General features: G+C 45.4%; 1 protein-coding gene across 1 annotated transcript in view; it reads right to left on the bottom strand.

The window, feature by feature from the left end:
• Positions 1 to 20,018, bottom strand: part of Dock1 (dedicator of cytokinesis 1) — a 439,069-nt gene that overhangs the window by 263,097 nt on the left and 155,954 nt on the right. The window contains exons 26-27 of the mRNA XM_042701327.1: positions 3,287 to 3,414; positions 1,603 to 1,698 (exon numbers count right to left, since the gene is read on the bottom strand). Coding sequence (XP_042557261.1) covers positions 1,603 to 1,698; positions 3,287 to 3,414 — 224 coding nt within the window. The remainder of the gene's footprint in view (positions 1 to 1,602; positions 1,699 to 3,286; positions 3,415 to 20,018) is intronic.

Here is a 20,018-nt window from a genome sequence, read left to right as displayed (position 1 = left end):
CTCTGCCCATTAACTGCTGGCAGGAAGACAATGAAGTGAGCACAGCCCTAGGACAACATCCCTCATCAGAGGGCAGAAGGGGTCGCTTAGTGGTGGAACATGTGCTTAGCATGCAAAAGACCTGGTTCTACTCAGAGGAGGGACTGTGCCTCCCCACCTCATTCCCTGGGGTCTGTTATACACCTCCACCTACTGTGAGCACGGGACCACCTCGCTCATCCCTCATGCCCTCCTCCCGTGTACCATTCTGTCACCACCAGCCTCACTACTCAGCCAGCCCATTCCAAGAAGTGACACGGCAGTATGTCACAACACATGGTTCAGCCTCAAGCCACACGCCATCGATTCTACCTGAGCCCCTTTCCTAGTGCCCATACGCACATGTATTAAGTACACCAGAGGACTACAACATCAGACCACCTACTCCACAGAGCTCTGTCCTCTCAGTGTTAAGGATAAAAAGGTTTTTCTACATTCTGGTGAACAACAGTCCTGGAGTAAAGTATTCAAAGAAACAGGGAAATGGACATACAACAATGGAAAGCCTACTTCAAATACAGCCAATTTCCTAGTTCATCCTTGCTACAGCCCAAAAGTATATGACACAAACATAAAAAGGAAGTGCCTGAACACAGCGGGTCCGGAGACTCAAAGACATAAGCCAGCATGGCTCATTGAAGAAAGACAGACTCCAACGCATTTGTCTGCCTCTGCGCTGACTCCTGCAGCATCCATCTTCTGTCAGGAGGCCAGCCACCACCAGGAAATGAGTCCAGGGCTATGTCTTCTGTGCCATCCAGAGAGGCAGGGATTTCCCCTTACTTGTCCACTCTCTAGCTAGGTGGAAAGATCCAAGGTCTCACACAATGAAGGCTCATGTGCCTTTTCTGACTGCTAGTGAAAAACCTACACTGGCTTTTGATATTTCAAGTATGAAAGTTATTTTTCTGAAAAGCCATCCAGTCAGGTTACTGAAAGGACAGTGCACAGTACAAGTGGAAAAAGGTCAACAAGACTGGCCTATGGCTCTTCTCCCTACGGAATCAAACTAAAGAACAGTGGGAGAAGGTGGAAGACTCAGGAACAAAGGCATCATGATACAAAATTACAAATTAATTGCTAAGATGTTCTTGGAATAAATTGTTTTCAAAGTGTAACTACTCAGTATAAGAGAAGCTCACCTAGACTACATTAGAGTCCACAATAAAATAGCCAACATGGAGTAGCTCAATTACTTTTTAAGACCCTTCATAAAATTTTATTAGTGCTACCTTAAATGTAAATAGAAAGAACGACATTGCCAGAAGAAAAAAGACTTAGAAGGAAATGCATGTCTTCTGTTAGAAGAAAGAAGAAAATCTAGCACCAAGTTTTCTGTGTCTCAAGTGCTAGCTGCTTATCCTCCATCTCAGGCATGGCCTCTAGAAGCACGTGGAAAAACGAGACAGTTTTCTACACCAGACTGTGTCTCGACTGCTCACTCTGTCTTAAGAAAGTGAGCTCGTTTCTCCACGCCAGTTGGAAAAAGACCAGATGGAATTGGAGGCGGGAGAGAAAATGGTGGTGCCTGGAGCATCCAAGCAGGAGCCGCTGAGCACTTACAATGAGTTCGGAATCCCGGCCCATGGAGATCACGGTCCGGTTCACTGTCCTGAGAAGTTTCTCCATGATTATCTGGACATGCCTCTGTGTTGGCCCCTGGAGGAAGACACAATTGTCAGCACGGAGACAAGGCAGCTGTCCATCGTAAGGCCCCTTACTGTGAAGAGTCAGTCAATTACAACCCTTGGCCAGATGCATACACATAGGCACATGCACACACACACACACACACACACACACACACACACACACACACACAGAGGAAATGATCCTTGTCAAAGGCAAAGCCTTCCTAAAGAAAACTGAATGCATTTTATTAATTATAGTCTATTAATGATAATCTGCTATAATCACAGTAATTTAATTTAAGCAAACCTTAAAACTGAAAGCAAATCCATTTAAACAATGTAATGTTTATGATCCCTGATTAGACCACCAATTAGTTTTCTAAAGACATTTGGCCCTCTGTGAGTGGAAGGCAGGCAGATAACAAGCTGAACTGCTCTGAGAGTCAAGGCCTGACAACAGTCACAAAGAACAGAAGGTGTGAGTGTCACTTTAGTAAACTATCTGAAAGTCAAACTGCGGTGGACTTCCCTTTTATTTAGTGTGGGATGGGGTTGTTGTTCCTCTTCCACAAACCAAGATGTACGTACTGTACTGGGCCTTCCCTCAAATTCCCCTCCCCTTCCTGTGGTCTGTCCTACCACCTTCTCGCATAACCAATTCTCTGACAAGATAAGCAATGGTCTAGTGGAGCCTCTCTAGCTGGCTTGGGGCAGGGCAACCCTTTCCAAAGGCAAAGACCCTGGATCCTCTTCCTAAGAGGCTTGGAGAGACTGTGCCAGCACGTGGGTTCATGTGTGTTTGTGTGTGCATGCATGCTCATGTCAGCATGCAAGCATCTGCATGAGCATGTCATGCCAGGTCATGCAGAAGAGACCTCAGAACAGATTCTGCCTGCTAGGAACATAGGCAGGTAGAACCCTTCTTCCACCACAGCAGGCACTCCTGGAGAGGCAATGCACACATGGCATCACACGCACACGCACAGGCCTGGCCACCACAGGAGGGCTGCTCAGGACTGAGGCCCATGGTGAGCTTCTCCCATATGTGCTTCCCAACATCTGATTGACTGAAACAAGACCAGTGGAATAAGCATAGCATTCAGAAATGCCAAAGAATATTCGGAGCTGGGAAGGCCGTGGAGGCCACTCCTTGCTGGCTGAGGAGCAGAGAGACGTTCTCTCAGGAGAACTCCCAGAGCATACTAGTCTTGTTGCCTTAAAACAAAACAAAAAAACTTTGTGCGTCTAATAGTTTAATAAAAATAAAAAAATTCAATAAAGAGTGTAGGTAATTAGCCAGATTTCAGCATAGAAGTCTTTATCTGACCTTCAGGACTAAAATGGAGGCTGTGAGGGGCATTTACTGGGAAGACCTGGGAAATAAACTAATTTCAATGCAACAGGATAAACCTGGCAATACAACATCATGATCTATGCATAAATAAAAAAGGCAAGGGCACACTGCTACAGAGAGAAAGAGAGAGGCTGAGCTTGCACACAAAGACCACGGCTTGGCAAATGCATTGGGTACAGGTTTATGGAGCACCATCAAGGTGAAAGCCAATGGCAGGCGAGGCTGCCCGGGAGCTGGACACAGGGGCGGGGCTGTCACTCACCACGTCCTTCTTGTACAGCACCTCCAGGATGTTGCTGAGCAGCTGGCAGCAGGCCTCCAGGTCCTCCTGCCTCTCCAGGTGGTACTTGAGCTGCTCCGTCATCATGGGGAGCAGGATCTCTCTGCAGTCTACAGGAAACACAAGGCGGCCCGTCAGTGCCAGGCGCTCTTGGACCCTTTATGCGTTCTATCTTCACATTCTGCACCACAAAAGCTGCAATTGTTGACCACAGTGCCATCATTTCTATGGCTGTCAGGAATTTATAACCTCACACAGGTACTTGTGCTTTTGTGAGCATCTCCATGAACATACACAGTATGTCACAAAGACGCATCATGTACACAAACCATAGCTGCACATATACTAGAGAAGATGTAAACACAAACCATGGGTTCTTTTTTTTAAAATTTATTTTCTCATACTATTAACGTATTGATTTACAACCTTAAAAGCTTTACTTCTTGTAACTGGGGAAAAAAAAAAACTCCCATGGCATATTTCTGTCTCTAGCTAGCTCTGGAGCAGGACATGAACACACTGGGCCCTTCCCAGGGTTTAGAGAGGATGAAGGATGAACAAATAGGACTCAGGGGCAGAAATGTCACTCTGAGAAAAACAAAGGTAAAATGAAGAGATACTGGTGGGAAGGGTGAGGACCAGGCCAAAGAAGGTGTGGGCTTGCATTTGTTGTTGAGATGGGCACACACAGCGACTGCTCAGAAAATGGAAGAGCGAGAAGGAAATGGATGCAAATGAAGTTAGAGATGAAATGAAATTCCTAACTGCCTCTTCCAGTTGGGAAACCCAGGAGAACGCCAGCATCCTCTAGTTTCCAACCTGGCTTGTTTATCGCACCCGCTCGGTGTTTTGACAGTAACCCAAACGTTACTGCTTCCTTTAAGATGCAAAGCATGAGAGAGGCGGCGGGGTTTGGCAACATTAAATCGATGTAGCTGGATTTTAGGATTTACAACATTAATGATACATAAAAAGCATGTTTTGCATTAATGTTTCCTTGAGTGGTTTATGTAAGGAAAGAAAAATGTGTGCAACGTTGGTATGGTTCCTCTTACGCATTCAGAAGCGCACACAGAGCTCTCCCAAGGACAAAGGTATAAGGAGAGACTGGAGCAGAGGGGAGGACAAGGTAGGCACACGACACAAGCAAGGAGAAGGAAAGATCCAGAAATAACATGAACTCACCAGGCACTGGTGGCTCATGCCCATAATCCAAGCTACTCTGGAGGCTGAGATTTGAGGATTATAGTTCAAAGCCATCCCAGACAGGAAAGTCTATAAGACTATCTCCAATTAACCACCAGAAAACCAGAAGTGGTGCTGTGGCTCAAGGTGGTAGAGAGCTAGCCTTGTACAGGGACAGAGTCCAGGCAAGCAAGTTCAAGCACCATGACCGACGAAAAAAAAGAAAACTTCAGATCCATGCTCTTCCAATGGGCAGCTAATTACCAAAGTTTTTTATTCCATTTGCATTTATTTCATTGTAAAAAAAACTAATCAAGAGTCGGCGTTTCCAGAAAGAGTTTAGGCCAATGAGGATATGAAGACATGGATATACTGATTTACATGTTGACTTCACAATGACAATAATCCATCCACGGGCACAAATAATGTATGGGATACTAAAACTGTATGTCACCAGGGAAGATGGCAGGCCAGGCTTGTTGGCAGTGATGACAGGAGACATCATCCTGCAGGAAGTCAAGGAAGAGGGGACAGCACAGAGCTATGGGGCCACTGGGTCTCTGCTCTGAGAGAGTCCTCATGCCCACTCCCGTATCAGCTCATCTAACTCTTCGTGTGATACAGATGAGAGCACCAAGGCCATCCCAAGAGAGGATGTGATCCTTTGGAACCTGAGGGGCTCCCAAAAGCCAAGTCAAGCTTTCACGGTAGGAAACGGCACCGACGTTGAAGTCAAGGACAAACCTCACAAGAGACATGACTCCCAGGGGTGAATCCATCTGCAAACATAGCCACACGGAATGCATTATTCCAATGAGGACCCCAAACCCAATATCTCTTCCCCTAGAACTCCAATGTCTTCAAACTACATCCCCCCTCTTCAGTCACTCCAAATCTGCTGGCCTCAGCCACCGGCAACATGGGTGGAAGGCACACACTCACCTAGAAGAGGGCTAGAAGAGCCCTGCTCGGCTCTGCTGCCCTTCGTGTGGCCCCCACTCAACACCTCCACGCAAGTCCTCTCTCCCTGCCAGGGGAACAGGTAGCTCACAAGGGCCCACTTTCAGGACTCCAGAAAACCTGAGCCGTCCCTGTCCACTTGGTCATCCTCTCTATAATGGATTCCATTCTGGAAAACCAGCCAATTTCCAAAGCATTTTAGAGCAGGTGTTCACAGCTAAGGAAAAGCAATAAGGAAGCCTTGGTAAACATGTTCTTTAACGCCTGCTGAGGAGGGACTCAAAGTGGCAGAGGGTGAAAGGCATGTACCAGCACGGGCCAGAGGAAGGATGTGCCGATAAATGATGGTACAAATTAAGCCAGGCACTGGCGGTTCATGCCTATAATTCCAGCTAATCAGGAGGCTGAGATCTGGGACTTGAGGATTGAAGCTAGCTAGGGCAGGAAAGTCTATGAAGGGCTGTTATCGCCAATTAACCAGCAAACAGCCAAAAGGGAAGCCGTGGATCGAGTGGGAGAACAGGAAGTAGGCTTGACCACAAAAGCTTACACACAGCACAAAGGCCCCGAGTTCAAGCCCTACAAAACAAAACAAAATTCAGAGCTGTCCATCCTTTCCCTGGTAGCCAGATGTCCTGGCCTCTCTCCAACCCTCCTGGCCCCATTTATCCGTCATGCTGGGCAGGCAGTTGGGGCCTGCACTGTTCCCAGAGCTAATTGCGTGTGTTGGTTCCATTTGTCAGAATTACTCCAGGGTGAAGGAGGAGATGTCTGCGTGTTCATCCTAGCAGCAAAATGCCATCCAACATCTTTGGCTAACTGACAAGAACGGCCGCCACCCACCCAGTCCAAGGTCTGTGCTCGCTTCACCCATTTGTCATCCAGCCCCTCATGATGAGAAACAAAACTTCTGTAAAGTTCACTGGCATCTTGTCATATTTAAAGATATTTCATTCACTGAGCGCCCCCAAGCCCAAGACCATAGGGAAACTGGAGTAAGCATACTTTACGAAGACCAGGTAAAGCGGTGTGAGGAAAGAGCTCCCAGAGTGCATGTCTAATGTCTCTGTGAGAGGCCCATATCCAACCGACCACGGGCCAGAAGCACACCAGGCCTGAAGCTGAGCAGAAAGATGCCCAGCTGCCCTGCAAAGCTGGAGGGCACAGTGTCCAAGCTAGCGACGTGAAGAGGCCTCCGAGGCTATAGGTTGCTTTCATGGTCGCTGCCACTGCCTGCCTCAGGCCCCCCGGAACCTCAGCAAAGCCCTCTGGAGGAAGGAAGGCAGTGATGTGGCATCCCACAGAGAGGCGAAGGACCAAGGCCTCTATGGAGAGGAAATGTCACCTCCAGCAGACCAGGCTCCGCAGGCCTACACACAAAACTAAGACAGGCAGTCATCTGTGCTTAGTCCATGCCCATGTGAACACAGACTGCTTTCATGTTACAACAGTTGATTGGAATCCAACCTTTGAGAAGGCAAATATTTCTCTGTTCTCTTTAAGAGGAATAGCCTTACAACATGAAACAAGACCAAACAGTGAGAGAGAGAGAGAGAGAGAGAGAGAGAGAGAGTGTGTGTGTGTGTGTGTGTGTGTGTGTGTGTGTGTATCTGTGTGTGCACATGCCCAGGCTCAATGTGGAGGAGGGTTTTCTCTTCCATTGTTAATATTACCTGTCTCCAGCAATGTACAGAGACCCATGCCTGCTAAGTGGAGAGGAGGCGCTGTGGCCCAAAGCAGCACAGATTCATCCTTGGCAGCCACCTGAAGGACAAAGGCACTGGAACAAGAGCTAGCCACATCTTTAGGGACCTCACTTTCCTGGACTGTTTCCCAGCCAGTCAGGGCGGCAGCACACAGGTGTACTTGCAGGTGCCTGTCCAGGGCCTGCCTGGGGGTAGCATGTGTGATATGCTTTAATTTGCAATGACATGCACACAGTTCCAAACCCAAGCCCTCTGCAGTTAAAAGCAGGTCGAGTGCCCAGTCCTGTTCCCAGCCCTCAATACACAGTGGTTGTTATAAACAATGATATGAAAAACTGTGTCCTAGACACCCAGCCTTTCCAACTGAAAAGAACACAAAGAAGACAAATGTCTATGAGTAGATCTATCCCACACAGTAGCTACTCCACTGCCCTCCCCTAGAGCAAAAACTAGCACACGACCTCAAGCTTCATCTTAGTGGGACTTTTGATATTCAATAGTGCACTCTACAGATCATTAAATTTGTCCAAGAAGCAGTGCAGCACAAGTGAACACAGGACTCTCAAAGTTTATCTTACATCAAGATGGGGAATCAAGGGTACTGGGAAAGGTAGGATATGTAGACAGACACACAGACAAACACTCCTGCAGGGAAGGATCTGCGTTTAAAAATAGACCAAGCTCCCTAGGGCAATCAGGGAAGAGCAGTGTCCTGCCATAGCATAGATATCCCAAGCCGACATCTGCAGTACCCCTCCCAGCAGACAGAATGTCATGTCTACATAGTGATGTGCATGGATAGTCTCATTAGATCCAAAGCAGATGGCCAATGCAAACAACAAAACAAACCAAGAAAGCCCCTATATTTCAAAGGGAAATAAAGGTTTTCAAAAACAACCCACATACAGGGAAATCCAAGAACACACACTTGACCAGATGTCCAGGATCTTGATTCACATGATGAATGGTGGTATCCAAAGATAAAGAAATAAGAAAATCCCCTTTGTTTAGATCTTGGGCAGATTGTTTAAAAATTCTGGGCCTGGATTTTTCTTCTTATCTGAAAGGTAAGGCTGCCAATGGCTACCTATCAGGTTTATGCTACTATGATCTAAAGCATGTGCTCAGCAAGCAGAGAGCAGGTCATACATGGAGGTGGGCCATGGAATCACATCCTAGCTACTCAGAACTTAGCTAGACTGAATCTCTAAAACAAACCAGTGAAAAGCTCAGCTAGAGATGTGGCCCAAGAGGTAGAACTGCAGTTAGGAAGCAGGTAGAGCAAGTACCAAGTCCTGAGTTTAGGAAGATTCAAAGTGCTTTCAGTTAAAAATACAGTAATAAATCCAATATTTCACAACTCCACTACCGATTATGGCAGCCACTGAAATCTGAAATTTAGCTGATGTCACCAAAGAATGGAATTTTTCATTTGATTTCATTTTCACTTGTATATTGCAAACTCTGACATATAAAGGGATATATCCTTTCATCTTACTGGAAATACCTGTTGGGAATGACATGAAGCAAGGTTGTATTAAATGATCAAAAATCTTTCATAAAAATTTTGCATCCAATTGAGAAGCACTAACTGTATAAATGAAAGCCGTTGAGTTTCACACAAGACCAGTGCTTTTCAGACTGAGTTCCTATTTCAGGTAAAATACAATGTTGATATTAACTTCACTATGGCTTCATACTACCCTCAGTGTGGAGGCTGGGAAAGCTGAGTGCCATCCGGGATTTGGGTTCTGTTTCTGATGGACAGCACAGTCTTGGGAGAAGGAAAGGAAGCAGACGATGACTCGCACGTGAGCTCTCACTTTAATGAACTGCTAATCCTCTCTGTCAAGGGCACTGCTTTCTCCTAGCACACATGCCACCCCACAGAGGGGACTCCAGGACAGCCCTGAACCTATGAGCACCAACCCACCCACATCAGCCAGGTTGCGAGAATACTCAGTCGTCCTGGTTTGCTCTGTCCCGCACACACAGCAAGACAGGCAGCTCAGCCCAGGCGGCCTGGGAAGAAGTCAACAACCGGGTGGGCCGCAGCCCATACAAATGGGCAGAGGGACCACAGGAGCCACCTTCCACACCCACGCCCGTGTGATCCACAAGGATTACGGGCGCCAATCATCCAACATCTGCTCACCGCAGCTGCAAGGCCTGAAGCCAGGATGATTAATGCCCTGGTAATAGGCACAGAGTAAAAAATATTAATCTTTATAAAAGGTATTCAACAGGCATCATCGGCTTATAAATGTCCAAGCAGAATATCCGTCTCTAACCCCATTACAGCTCTACATTAAAGTAAGATGCAAAAACGAGAATGAATTTGTCCATTTAAAACATTCATTTTTATGAACACTGAGTAATGTGCTTCTTAATTTTTAGTTTGGTCACATTAAACAAATGATCCATAAAGTGCCTTTAATAACCTTGTGTGTGTTGCATAGAATTGAGAGCCAAAATAACACTTTTAATGAGAATTAAACAGTTAGAGCTATATAAATGGGGAATGCATGGTATTCATCTTTTATAGACAATCATCTTCCTTTTCAGCCATCTACGAATCCTATACCCACGTTGCAATATGCTCAGACTGCTCCCTCTGTACAAGTCCATAAGGGCGGAAGTTCAGGAAGCCATGCCAGCTGGGGAAGGGGCCACGAGGGCCATCTACTCATCTCTGCTCAGCACAGATGAGGGAACAGGGAGCCCGGGGTCAGACACATCCAGCAACACATTACTGAACAGAAGCTGGGCTAGAATTAAACTCATCAGCCCCAAACCGGGGTTCCTCATGGAAATATGACCCCTGCACAGGCACAGGAGTACAGACATACACACCACTGGGACACAGAGATGAAATACAATGGAATTTTCCCAGGAATTAATTTAACAAAAGAAGTTATAAAAGTTAGGAGTTTCACCCACAGTACATTATTTTCCCTGCTGAATGTTAGTTTCCTGATGGAGGAAACAGAAGAAAGCACAATGGTGTTTCTAATCCTGCTGGCTGGGCATCTTCTAAGGTACTGTGGTTGGAACACAACAGCTGCTCAGCTATGCGCTGACACCATCTGAAGCACAGCAATACAACCCAGCCCTGAGGCGCTCCGTGCCACAGATTTTTAATTGGGAGGATGACAGAGCAAGGGAAACCATCATGGCGATCAAAGGAAGAACAGCCTATCAAACAACGGGGAAGGGGACCAGCCGAAACCATGTCTTCCTACTGCTGTCATTAGTCCTCCCAGAAAGGAAGAGATCTTCAAGTAGAAGTACACAAGCTAGTAGATATTCTCTGTCCTTACTTAAGAGATAGTCCCCTTCAACAAAGAGGCCAAAGTTCCATAACTCTTGTAGGAAAGGGTAAGGAGTCACATAGATAGAGAACCATGCAAATGAGAGCAATTCAAACCATAGGAAAAGATAGTAAAACTAAAGCCAGGTTCTATTGACTTACACTGTAATCCTAGGGGCACAAGAGGTAAGACCGAGAGGATCATAGTTCAAAGGCAGCCTAGGCAGAAAAGTCGGAGAGACTTCATTTCCAAAATAACCAGCAAAAAGCTGGATAGAAAGTGTCATTCAAGTGTGCTAGAACATCTACCAGGTAGTCTTGTAAATGTACTGCCCTGGGTTCAAACTCCATTACTCGAAAGAAGAATAGAAGGAAGACAGGGAGGAAATGGGAGGGGAAGGGAAAGAGAGAAGAGGAAGGGGAAGGGCAAGGAAAAAGACAAGACAAGACTGAGAAGACTAAAATGAAATTCCAGGGAAGATTGTGTGCGAAGAACAGGTCAAGTAGGAGTCTTCTCAGAGTGGACAGAGGTTTATCAGGGCAGTTAGATCAGGCTTGTGAAGTTTGAGAGAAACTCTCTAGCTCTGCCACTGTGTGAGCAGAACCTCATCACATGGAAACTGAGAAAACAGAAAATGCAAGGTAATGAGAAGGCATGCATTTTTTTAACCAGGGAAAACAGGTAGCCAAAAACACTGTTTGTTTGTTTGTTTGCTTGTTTGCTTGTTTGGAGCCGGAAGTAACACTGAATTCAGGGGCTTGAGCACTTCAGCAAGTTCACTCAAGGCTGGCTCTCAACACCAGACCAATTACTCCATTTCTAGCTTCTTTTGCACTGGTTAATTGGAAATTAAAAGTCTCATAGACTTGTCTGTCCAAGATGAGTTTAGACATCATCTCAGCCTCCTGAATAGCTATGATTGTTCCTCCTACTCGTCCTCACAAGGCGAGGAGGAATATGTTAAAAGCAAGTGATCTGGAGCATCTGTTACCCTACTTTTAGCATGGTGCACACAGGAAGATCACAATTTGAGGTCAGCCAAGGCAAAAAAGTTTGTGGCACCTACACTGAAAAACAGTAAGCATTATTGTGTGCTCCTATAATACCAGCAGTGCTAGAGGCAGAGGCAGGAAAGCACCAGTCCAATGCTGGCTCAAGTGAAAATATAAAACCCTATCTAGAAAGCAAACCAAAGCAGAAAGGGTTGCAGACATGGCTCAAGTGGTACAGTACTTGCCTGGCAAGTGTGGGGACAGAGTTCAAACCAGTACTGCCAAGAAAAACAAAGAAGGCCAGATGCTGGTAGTTCACACCTGTAATCCTAGCTACTCAGGAGGCTGAGATCTGAGGAACATGGTTCAAATCCAGCTCAGGCAGTAAAGTATGTGAGACTCTTATCGGCAGTTAACCACCAGAAAACTGGAAGTGGCGCTGTGGCTCAATAGTGTTCAATAGTAGAGCTGTAGCCTTGAGTCATCCCCCCCCCCCCCAAGGGCTCAGGGACAGTGCCCAGGCTCTGAGTTTAAGTCCCACAACCAACATAAAGAGAGAGAGAGAAAGAGAAGAGAGAAGCCAAGAGAGAGAGAGGGAGAAGGAAGGAAGGAAGGAAGGAAGGAAGGAAGGAAGGAAGGAAGGAAGGAAGGAAGGAAGGAAGGAAGGAAGGAAGGAAGGAAGGAAGGAAGGAAGGAGGCAGGCAGGCAGGCAGGCAGGCAGGCAGGCAGGCAGGCAGGCTGCAAGCTGATATTGAACAAAAAGACAATAGACTGCTCACAAATTGGCACAGAACAGAGAATCAGAACAGAGAATAAATAAATTTTGACTGCTGGCTCCACCAATTTGGCCACAGAGAAGTCTCTCCACCCAGAAAGAGAAGAGAAAAACTATTAAAACTCCATGAACATATAAACACCACCATAAGTATAAACCATACTGTTTTATTTATGTATGTGTTTATTTATTCATTTATTTGTATTCCACATAGCATCTGAAGTTGATTCAGTTTTCAGAATGGATTGCTCATGCATTGGGCGAGAAACACTTTAGGAAAAGAGTGGGAGAAGAATGGTAAAGATTGATCCCCTTAATCAGCACCATAGTGGTGGACAGTTCCCTGCCTGGGATTTCTGCATACAGACAAGGCTTCTTAGTTAACTCTGATGTCCTTATCTGTAAATTGAGATAATTACTCTTTTCCAATTCTATGTTTTTAAGTTGATGACTCTGAAGACTCTCAGAGGAATCCAACTGGCTAACCCACAGTCCTGAGAGCAGGGTAGGTGATCAATAAATTATGAAAGGACTGAAATGGATATAATTAAGAAACCGAAATTGAGTTCACTCTCCTAGATTCAATAAGCAATTTCTAAAAGCCTGCACTGTTTTAACAAATGGTCTTTTCAAAAAAACACATATAATGAAAGATACTGAGAGAGATACACAGTCTGAAAGCTTATTAAAAAAAGGGATACTGTATAAAAAAAAGTTTTCCTGTAGGCATGGAGATAAAAAAATAAAATAAAACAAAAGAGAAAATGATGTTTATATTCCACCATTATTTAAAGGAGTTAGTCCTCAGGGTTCACAGCTGGCAACATTCATTAGAAGTCATCAGCACAGCTATCTAATTAAAGAATTCTAGAATGCCACATAAGTGGTGCATTAAATGACTGAAGCAAAATTAGCCCCAACCCCAATTTTTCTCCCTGTACATATCCATCATGTGAACAAAACTACTTGAGAATGGCTCTAGTTTTCAGATCTATTTTTCACAGTAGAGAAGCTCCAGAGGTGTTATTTTGTTTATGGATGGAAATCACTAGAAGGTACATTTTATTATAGGTCTGTATAACACATGCAGCTTTTCTTGTCCAAGATACAAAGCAAAAGAAGTTTATTAACACAGGCAATTTTTAAAGATATATACATTTTCCATTTAGGATCTAATAGCTATTAAAAGAGGAATCTGAGTTCACTATTTCCTAAGAGCAAAATCCCAGTAGATATTCGGGGCTTTGCCGTGAGACCTCAAAGGGCTATAACTAATGTTTCACCATTAACAGAGTTTTACTCTGCTTGATCACTAGAAGATTTATTTGCCTTGAAAAGTAGAATGAGAGAGAGGGAAAAAAAAACCAACCCTGTAGGCCTAGATCCATAAGAAGCTCTATATTCAAAAGTGGAGGTGAATGTTACAATGGTGAGGGATAGTATCAAGCAAAGCAATTTGTTACAGCAAAGGAAAGAACATGGGATGGCCAGGGCTTGCAGAAAGACACATATAGACAGGGAGACTCCAACCAACCACCAGAAAAACAGCAGCACCAACCAAAACAAGCAAACAAACCAAAGGCTGCCAGTGAATACAGGCTTTCCAGAAACCATTCATCAGGCTACTGAACTCTTCCCTAGTTCAAAAAGTCATAGACTTCCACTAATTTTTTAGTCATTAAATCTTCAAAACTTGACCCAACAAATCTTACAGTATATCCCAAAACAAAGAAAGAAGACATAAAGGTAAGTTTGTAGTAGGCCCTAAATTCAAATCTGTCCATTTCTTAGGCCTCTATTAGTATAGAAATAGGAAACGGAACACATCTTGTTAATGAAAACAAGCTACTCCAGTGTGTGGGATTCAGAGCAGCTGGAGAAAGAGATACATGTCACAAGGAGCACGTGTTCCAGTAGGACCCGCATATTTACTCAAAGGTATTGCCAGTGAAGCCCGTGCTGTTTTCTAAATTATAACAGTGCTAGCTGAGGTTGATTCACTTATTTCAATTTCTGTGCCCTTACAGTAAAAGACATTTTTGTAGGTGTAAATCCTCAACCTTAGTCTTCCTATATTCAAATGAATCTCACGGAGGCTCTCCTTTTCTATAATAAATTTAAACTTCACTTTTTAGTGTTTGTCAGAAATGTGGGCAACATCTGGGAGCAAAGTTAGAAATGGACCAATGATGAAGCATCTACCTTTTCTTCTCTTTGTATCTGATTTGGGAAGCTGCTCACTCCACACCATCTATTATACGCAAGAGTCCTCTTTTGGTGCACCGCATGTCTATCTAGCCAGTTTTCAAGTATTCAACTCACATGGTGAGACCAGGCTCAGAAGCCATTACCGACCATTCATTGGCTCTCATGTGCAGCATGTTAAGGAGGCAAAGGCCTTTCACCTGATCAGAGGAGCAGAAAACCGACACCCACAGGGGCGGGGCACACCAGAACAGGGGACCCGACTCAATGAACAAGACCTATTCAGGAGCAGTGCCACATGCTGAAGTTTCTCATCCTACACAAACGTTAGTGAGTGGGATTGTTCCACAGATGCGGGAGACAGACAGACAGAGAGTCTGACTATGATTTCATAATTGTCCCAGTTGGGTGATGGGTAGATAGCTGTGCTTTGCTGCTAGATATCAGAAATCCTCCTTTTTCTGCTCAAGAATCCTTGAATCCAGAGGTAGACCTGAATTGCAAATATCCCCTATCACGTTTCCAGAAACCTGAGGAATGTGTGGTCAGAAGAAGCTAAAGCCAATCTGGACGCCCCCCCCCCACCCCCAGCCCTGATCTTGGCACTCTCTGATGTCCCTCTCTTCCCACTCGCCTCCTATCACTCTTCTTCAAGGACATCCCACACTCCCTCTCAATCCAGCCAGTCAGAGCCATGACCAGCATCATTGCCACCTCTCTTAGAGCAAGTGAATGGGCCTGTGGGCCTGGCCATGAGACAGCTGTGCTGGCTCAGAGAAGCCCCCCTATAGCTCTTTTCCCTGATGAATGAACATGGTAGGAGTACAGGGAGGGAGGAAGACAAGCTCGATGAGCCAGCAGTGGAATAAACCGAGATGTACAAAGACGTAGGCTGGGGAGCTCTAGTCTAGGGAAAGGCCACAGAAGAGAAGCAAAATCTAGGAAAGAAATGTAATGGCTTCACAAGGTGATGTGGTGGCTATGAGCACCCACAGAATGCCCAGAGTTCCTCTCAAAGAAGCCTAAGCCCTCAGGGATCGGTGATTCATGTGTCCAGCCTTGGCCCCCAGGACCCACAGGGAGGTGAAACATGTCTGGGTGTGTCTGTATTGAAGTTTAAACTGACAGACAGAGGAAGGCAAAATCTATACCCTGCCTGGTGGATAGACTCATGCCATCTTTGAGCTGGGACAGATCAGAGAGGAGAGGAGGGCTGGGCTTCTCTGTGGGCAGAGGTTGGTAGTGTCAGGACTCATGGGGTCAGTTCCATACAGACTAGAACCCAACCCAACATCTGTGCTGATAGCACATCTCCTGCTGTAGCCCAACCAACTCCAGTGACAAACCATCTGTTACTATGCCTTAAAGGGGGGAAATAGGATGCACACAAGCAGGAAACAGTGTTGGACAGGGAACCTGGACATGGCAAGGGCTGGCTTAAGACACAGGAGCGACTCCAGTGTCAGGATGCACTGCCCATTCCCATAGCAGGGGGATGCTGGAAGCCAGAGAGTGGCCTTGTATCACAAGAGATGGTACCAAGGAGAAAATCACCATGGCCTAGCATGGGTGCAGGGCACATCAAATGCAGCCAGAGGCTTTGCTAGATCTGGTCTCCGACACACCCATGGTTGAGCCTTTGGAAATGGCTGTAGTCGTGCACACCCCTGCCCTCCCAGTCACAGGCATGCTTCCCCAGTGTGCTGACCCTGGACCCAGGTGTACTGACGTTAGGACTGTGCTACCCTTCATTCTCCAGAAACCCAGTTCACTTCTGTTGACCTCCAGTCTGTACAACAGACTCCTCCCCCACTCTATGCCAAGGATAAGACCGTCCATTCCTTGCAAAACAGCACGAATCACAATCCCTGATAAACAAGCTCTGTAAAGCACAATCCTGGGCATAAATCTATTATATGGCCCCCACTATGTAAAAATTAGAGCCCAATTTTAAGGATACCAGAATCTGTGTTTCCGACATTGCCATCTTGAAGACCCCCAAATACCAGTTCGTTGTTCTCAACAAGGCTGATTTTATTCTGGGTGAAGAATGCATCAAGGAAGGGGGTCTTTCAGTAAGAGGAGACGAAGCCCACACGGAGAGAGGCTGAAGGTTTGCACAGGCTGCATTTTATCCACTCCCCACGGGGGTTCAGTCAGTGCTACATGCAGCTAGACCTGCTAAATTGAGTCCTAAAAATCTAGACACATGGAGAGCTGATTTGACTGATTCTACTGGGATCAGGAAACAGGACAAAGACAACTATATTTTTCACAAATTAACAAGACGTATGGAACGCACAGCTATCATATCTCATTAGAAAACGGCTCAGCTTTAAATATTTATAAAAACGAGGCACAGAATACTTTGCAGAAGTAATGGCATCTTGGTAAGAGCAGACCAACCAGAAGATTTCAGCTGACAAATCTGTCCTGACAAGGAGCTAAGACAGGTCTGAAGAAGCAGAGCTTGCAGTTGAGAAAAAGTGGGGTCATCTTTGCTACTCCTACCAGAAAGACGCAAAACCCAAAGCCTTCAGAGGGGATCACTTTCAACTGACCAAAGCATTCTGTAAGGATCCCAGACGGCAACTATGTTTTCAGAAGCACATCTGGACAGCCAATCGTGGCTCAGATCATTGTTACTGGATCAGATGATTCTGGGGCTGCCTGCGGATGACATATGATGTGATGCTGCAAACTAATTATGGTTCTCTAATCCCATGACAAGTTTCAATTCATGTATTCCACACCATCTTATTTATTACACTGAGGATGGTTTATTAGTAAGATCAAAACCCTAGCCTCAGAGGAAGACAACAGCTGAGTAAGCCAGTATCTCGTCTCACAGAGACACCAGATTCGAACACACATCCTGTAGAACAGCGAAGGACCAGCACTTGTGACAGAGTCAACCCAATTACACCAGGATCTCCTGAACACGCCAGATGACACTACACAAAGCTGAAGAGGCGTGTGCCAATCAAGCAGAGTTTGGGGGCAGGCAGTAGAGAATTCAGCAAGTGCAAGTCCTGCTTGTGGGGCCCCTAGCTCGCTCTACATGAGCACTTTCCAATCAATAGGAGCAACCAGCAGGTCAAAAAAGTCCTTGGAACAGCATGGCACCACATTCAATGTAGACCCAAAGGTGCGATCTTGGAGACTGGCTGCAAACCCAGATCCAGTGCTTTGAAGTCTCTGAACTGGGAGGCACAGCCACACCGGTCTGGAGAAAAATGACTCAAGTGGGCACAGAACTAGAAAGCATGGAGAACACTGTGGGTCCATTAAGAAGCAGATGCCAGACTCCAGGGTGCTGGAGAAGGAGAACTTTCAGCCAACATTATTAATGTAAATGTTCTAAACATCATACAAAATTTAAAGGAGCCTTGGTAAAATGCTGTTGGTTATCATTCTTACCTTACAATGTTTTCCATAATAAAAAAATAACTAAATTGTTTTGTCAATGGCACTCACCAAAATTTCTGACTATGTTTTGCTATACATAGTTTTAGTTCTTCTAAAATACTTGAAATCAACACCATCAAAGTAAAAATCACTACAGACTCTTGAAAATAATGTTCAGGTCAAAGTAAGTTCATCTTATAAATATACTGCATTGGTTTGATAATTTTCAGTAAAAATTAGGGTAGCTATAAAGGAAAATTATGTATTTCAATTCAGACTTTTATAGATTCTCTTGGGCTCTTAATAATTTTGTTCTTTTTTTTCCTTTTTAATATTTGTACCTATTGTTATCAAAAATTGTGCAGAAGTACATGTCCTAAGACAATAACTGGTCTGAGCATTAAGGTGATACCTCTTACCTGTAGGACAGAAAGAACCTGAATGATGAAAAGAACCTGAATGAAAGCCATGGAGGAGTTCTCACACAGGACTGCCTGGCAGGGATGGTCGGAAGACTGCAGGACCGCACACCTATACCTCCACACTGCAACCTTGTACCACAGGTCTTCCCACGGGACATCTGCCCAGCAACCATGGGACTGAAGCCTCTTGGTACTAGCCAGTGCAGCAAAGGATTATCTGATAAGAGTCCCCAGGCCCTTTGAATAAGCTGGCTGGGCCATGACAGGATGAGCATTTCCACATTTCCCTTCCAGTGCTTTCCTTTTCCCATCTAAAATTTGTGATTCTTAACAAATCTCTTTATTTTTTTAGCTGTATGGGATTTGAACTAGGGCCATGAGTATCCTGAGCAGATACGCTACAACCGGAGCCATATCCCCACGCTTTTTTTTTTTTTTTTGCTGTAGTCATTTTTTCAGATAGGGTCTCTCATACTCTCTTGCCTGTGGACTGAACCATGCCTGGCTTATTTGTTGTGATGGGGTCCTGTTAACTCTATTGCCTAGCTGGCCTCAAACATTGATTCTCCTCATCTCTGCCTCATGAGTAGAAGAGATTCAGGCATGAGCCACCATGCCTGGCTTTTTTTTTTAAAGTTGGCAACAGGTATTAGGCATATGATGTGTGTGTGTGTGTGTGTGTGTGTGTGTGTGTGTGTGTGTGTGTGTGTGTGTGTGTGTGTGTGTGTGTGTGTGTGTGTGTGTGTGTGTGTGTGTGTGTGTGTGTGTGTGTGTGTGTGTGTGTGGGCATTGGCATTGGCAGGGAGGTGTAACATCAACCATGGTTCTAGTAAGACCTAGCTATAAACCTTCTATTGGCTCTTACTTCCCTGGTAGAGAGCGTAGTCAGCGTGGAGCAACACTGTCCCACGTATCAGCCGAAACACATGTTCTGAGAAAGGCCTTGGCAAACACCCGGGCAGCAAGCAAATCAAGCCTCGGCCTCGAGAGAAAACTGTGGGCAGTTAGAGACTAATAGCTCCTTTTACATATCTATTTCTTTTTTTGGGACTGGAACTCGGGGTCTGGGAGCTGTCCCTTAACTTTTTTGCTCAAGGCTGGCACTCTATCATTTGAGCCTCAGCTCTCCTCTCAATTTTTTGCTGGTTAATTGGACCTAAGAGTCTCATAGTCTTTCCTGCCAGTGCTGGCTTCAAACTATGATCCTCATATTTTAGCCTCCTGAGTAGCTAGGATTTTATTTTCCTTTTAATCTAATGATACGCTTTGATTCCTGTACTTTAAGTCCCAGACTGTGAGAGCCTTGATTTTCTTTTGGAAAAACAAGAAACAGGCCTCTGAGACAGAATGGTGGCTTCAGAAGGTTATGGGGTTCCTGGGTCACTATTTCTCTGTAGACACACTCACTCCCAGAAGAATCCTGCACATTTTCTCTCGACTTAAGCCTCATTAACCAGTGTCCATTCCAGTGCAGTTCACTAACTTAAATCAAGGAAGGAAATTAAAACCAGCCAGAGAACCCAGTACAGAAGCCCAGGAGACATTAGGGACCTGGCTGGATGCACGGTGAGCTCTGTAGAGCCAGTTGTTTCTGACTGGGGCAGGCCCATCTGGCCAGCTTACCCGTGGAAGCAGCACAGGGCAAGCACCACAGCAGCACCATACCTGAGGACAGAAGGGAATGAAGGGAGAGACCCATGGCCCAGACCCAGGTGGAGGAGAATACACCCACGCCGCCCAGCCAGAATGT

The sequence above is a fragment of the Dipodomys spectabilis genome, unplaced genomic scaffold (assembly GCF_019054845.1).
Source record: "Dipodomys spectabilis isolate Male_0828 unplaced genomic scaffold, ASM1905484v1 ptg000289l, whole genome shotgun sequence".
Taxonomy (NCBI): Eukaryota; Metazoa; Chordata; class Mammalia; order Rodentia; family Heteromyidae; genus Dipodomys; species Dipodomys spectabilis.
Note: the sequence above shows the minus strand (reverse complement) of the source record. Positions and strands in the feature narration are given on the sequence as shown.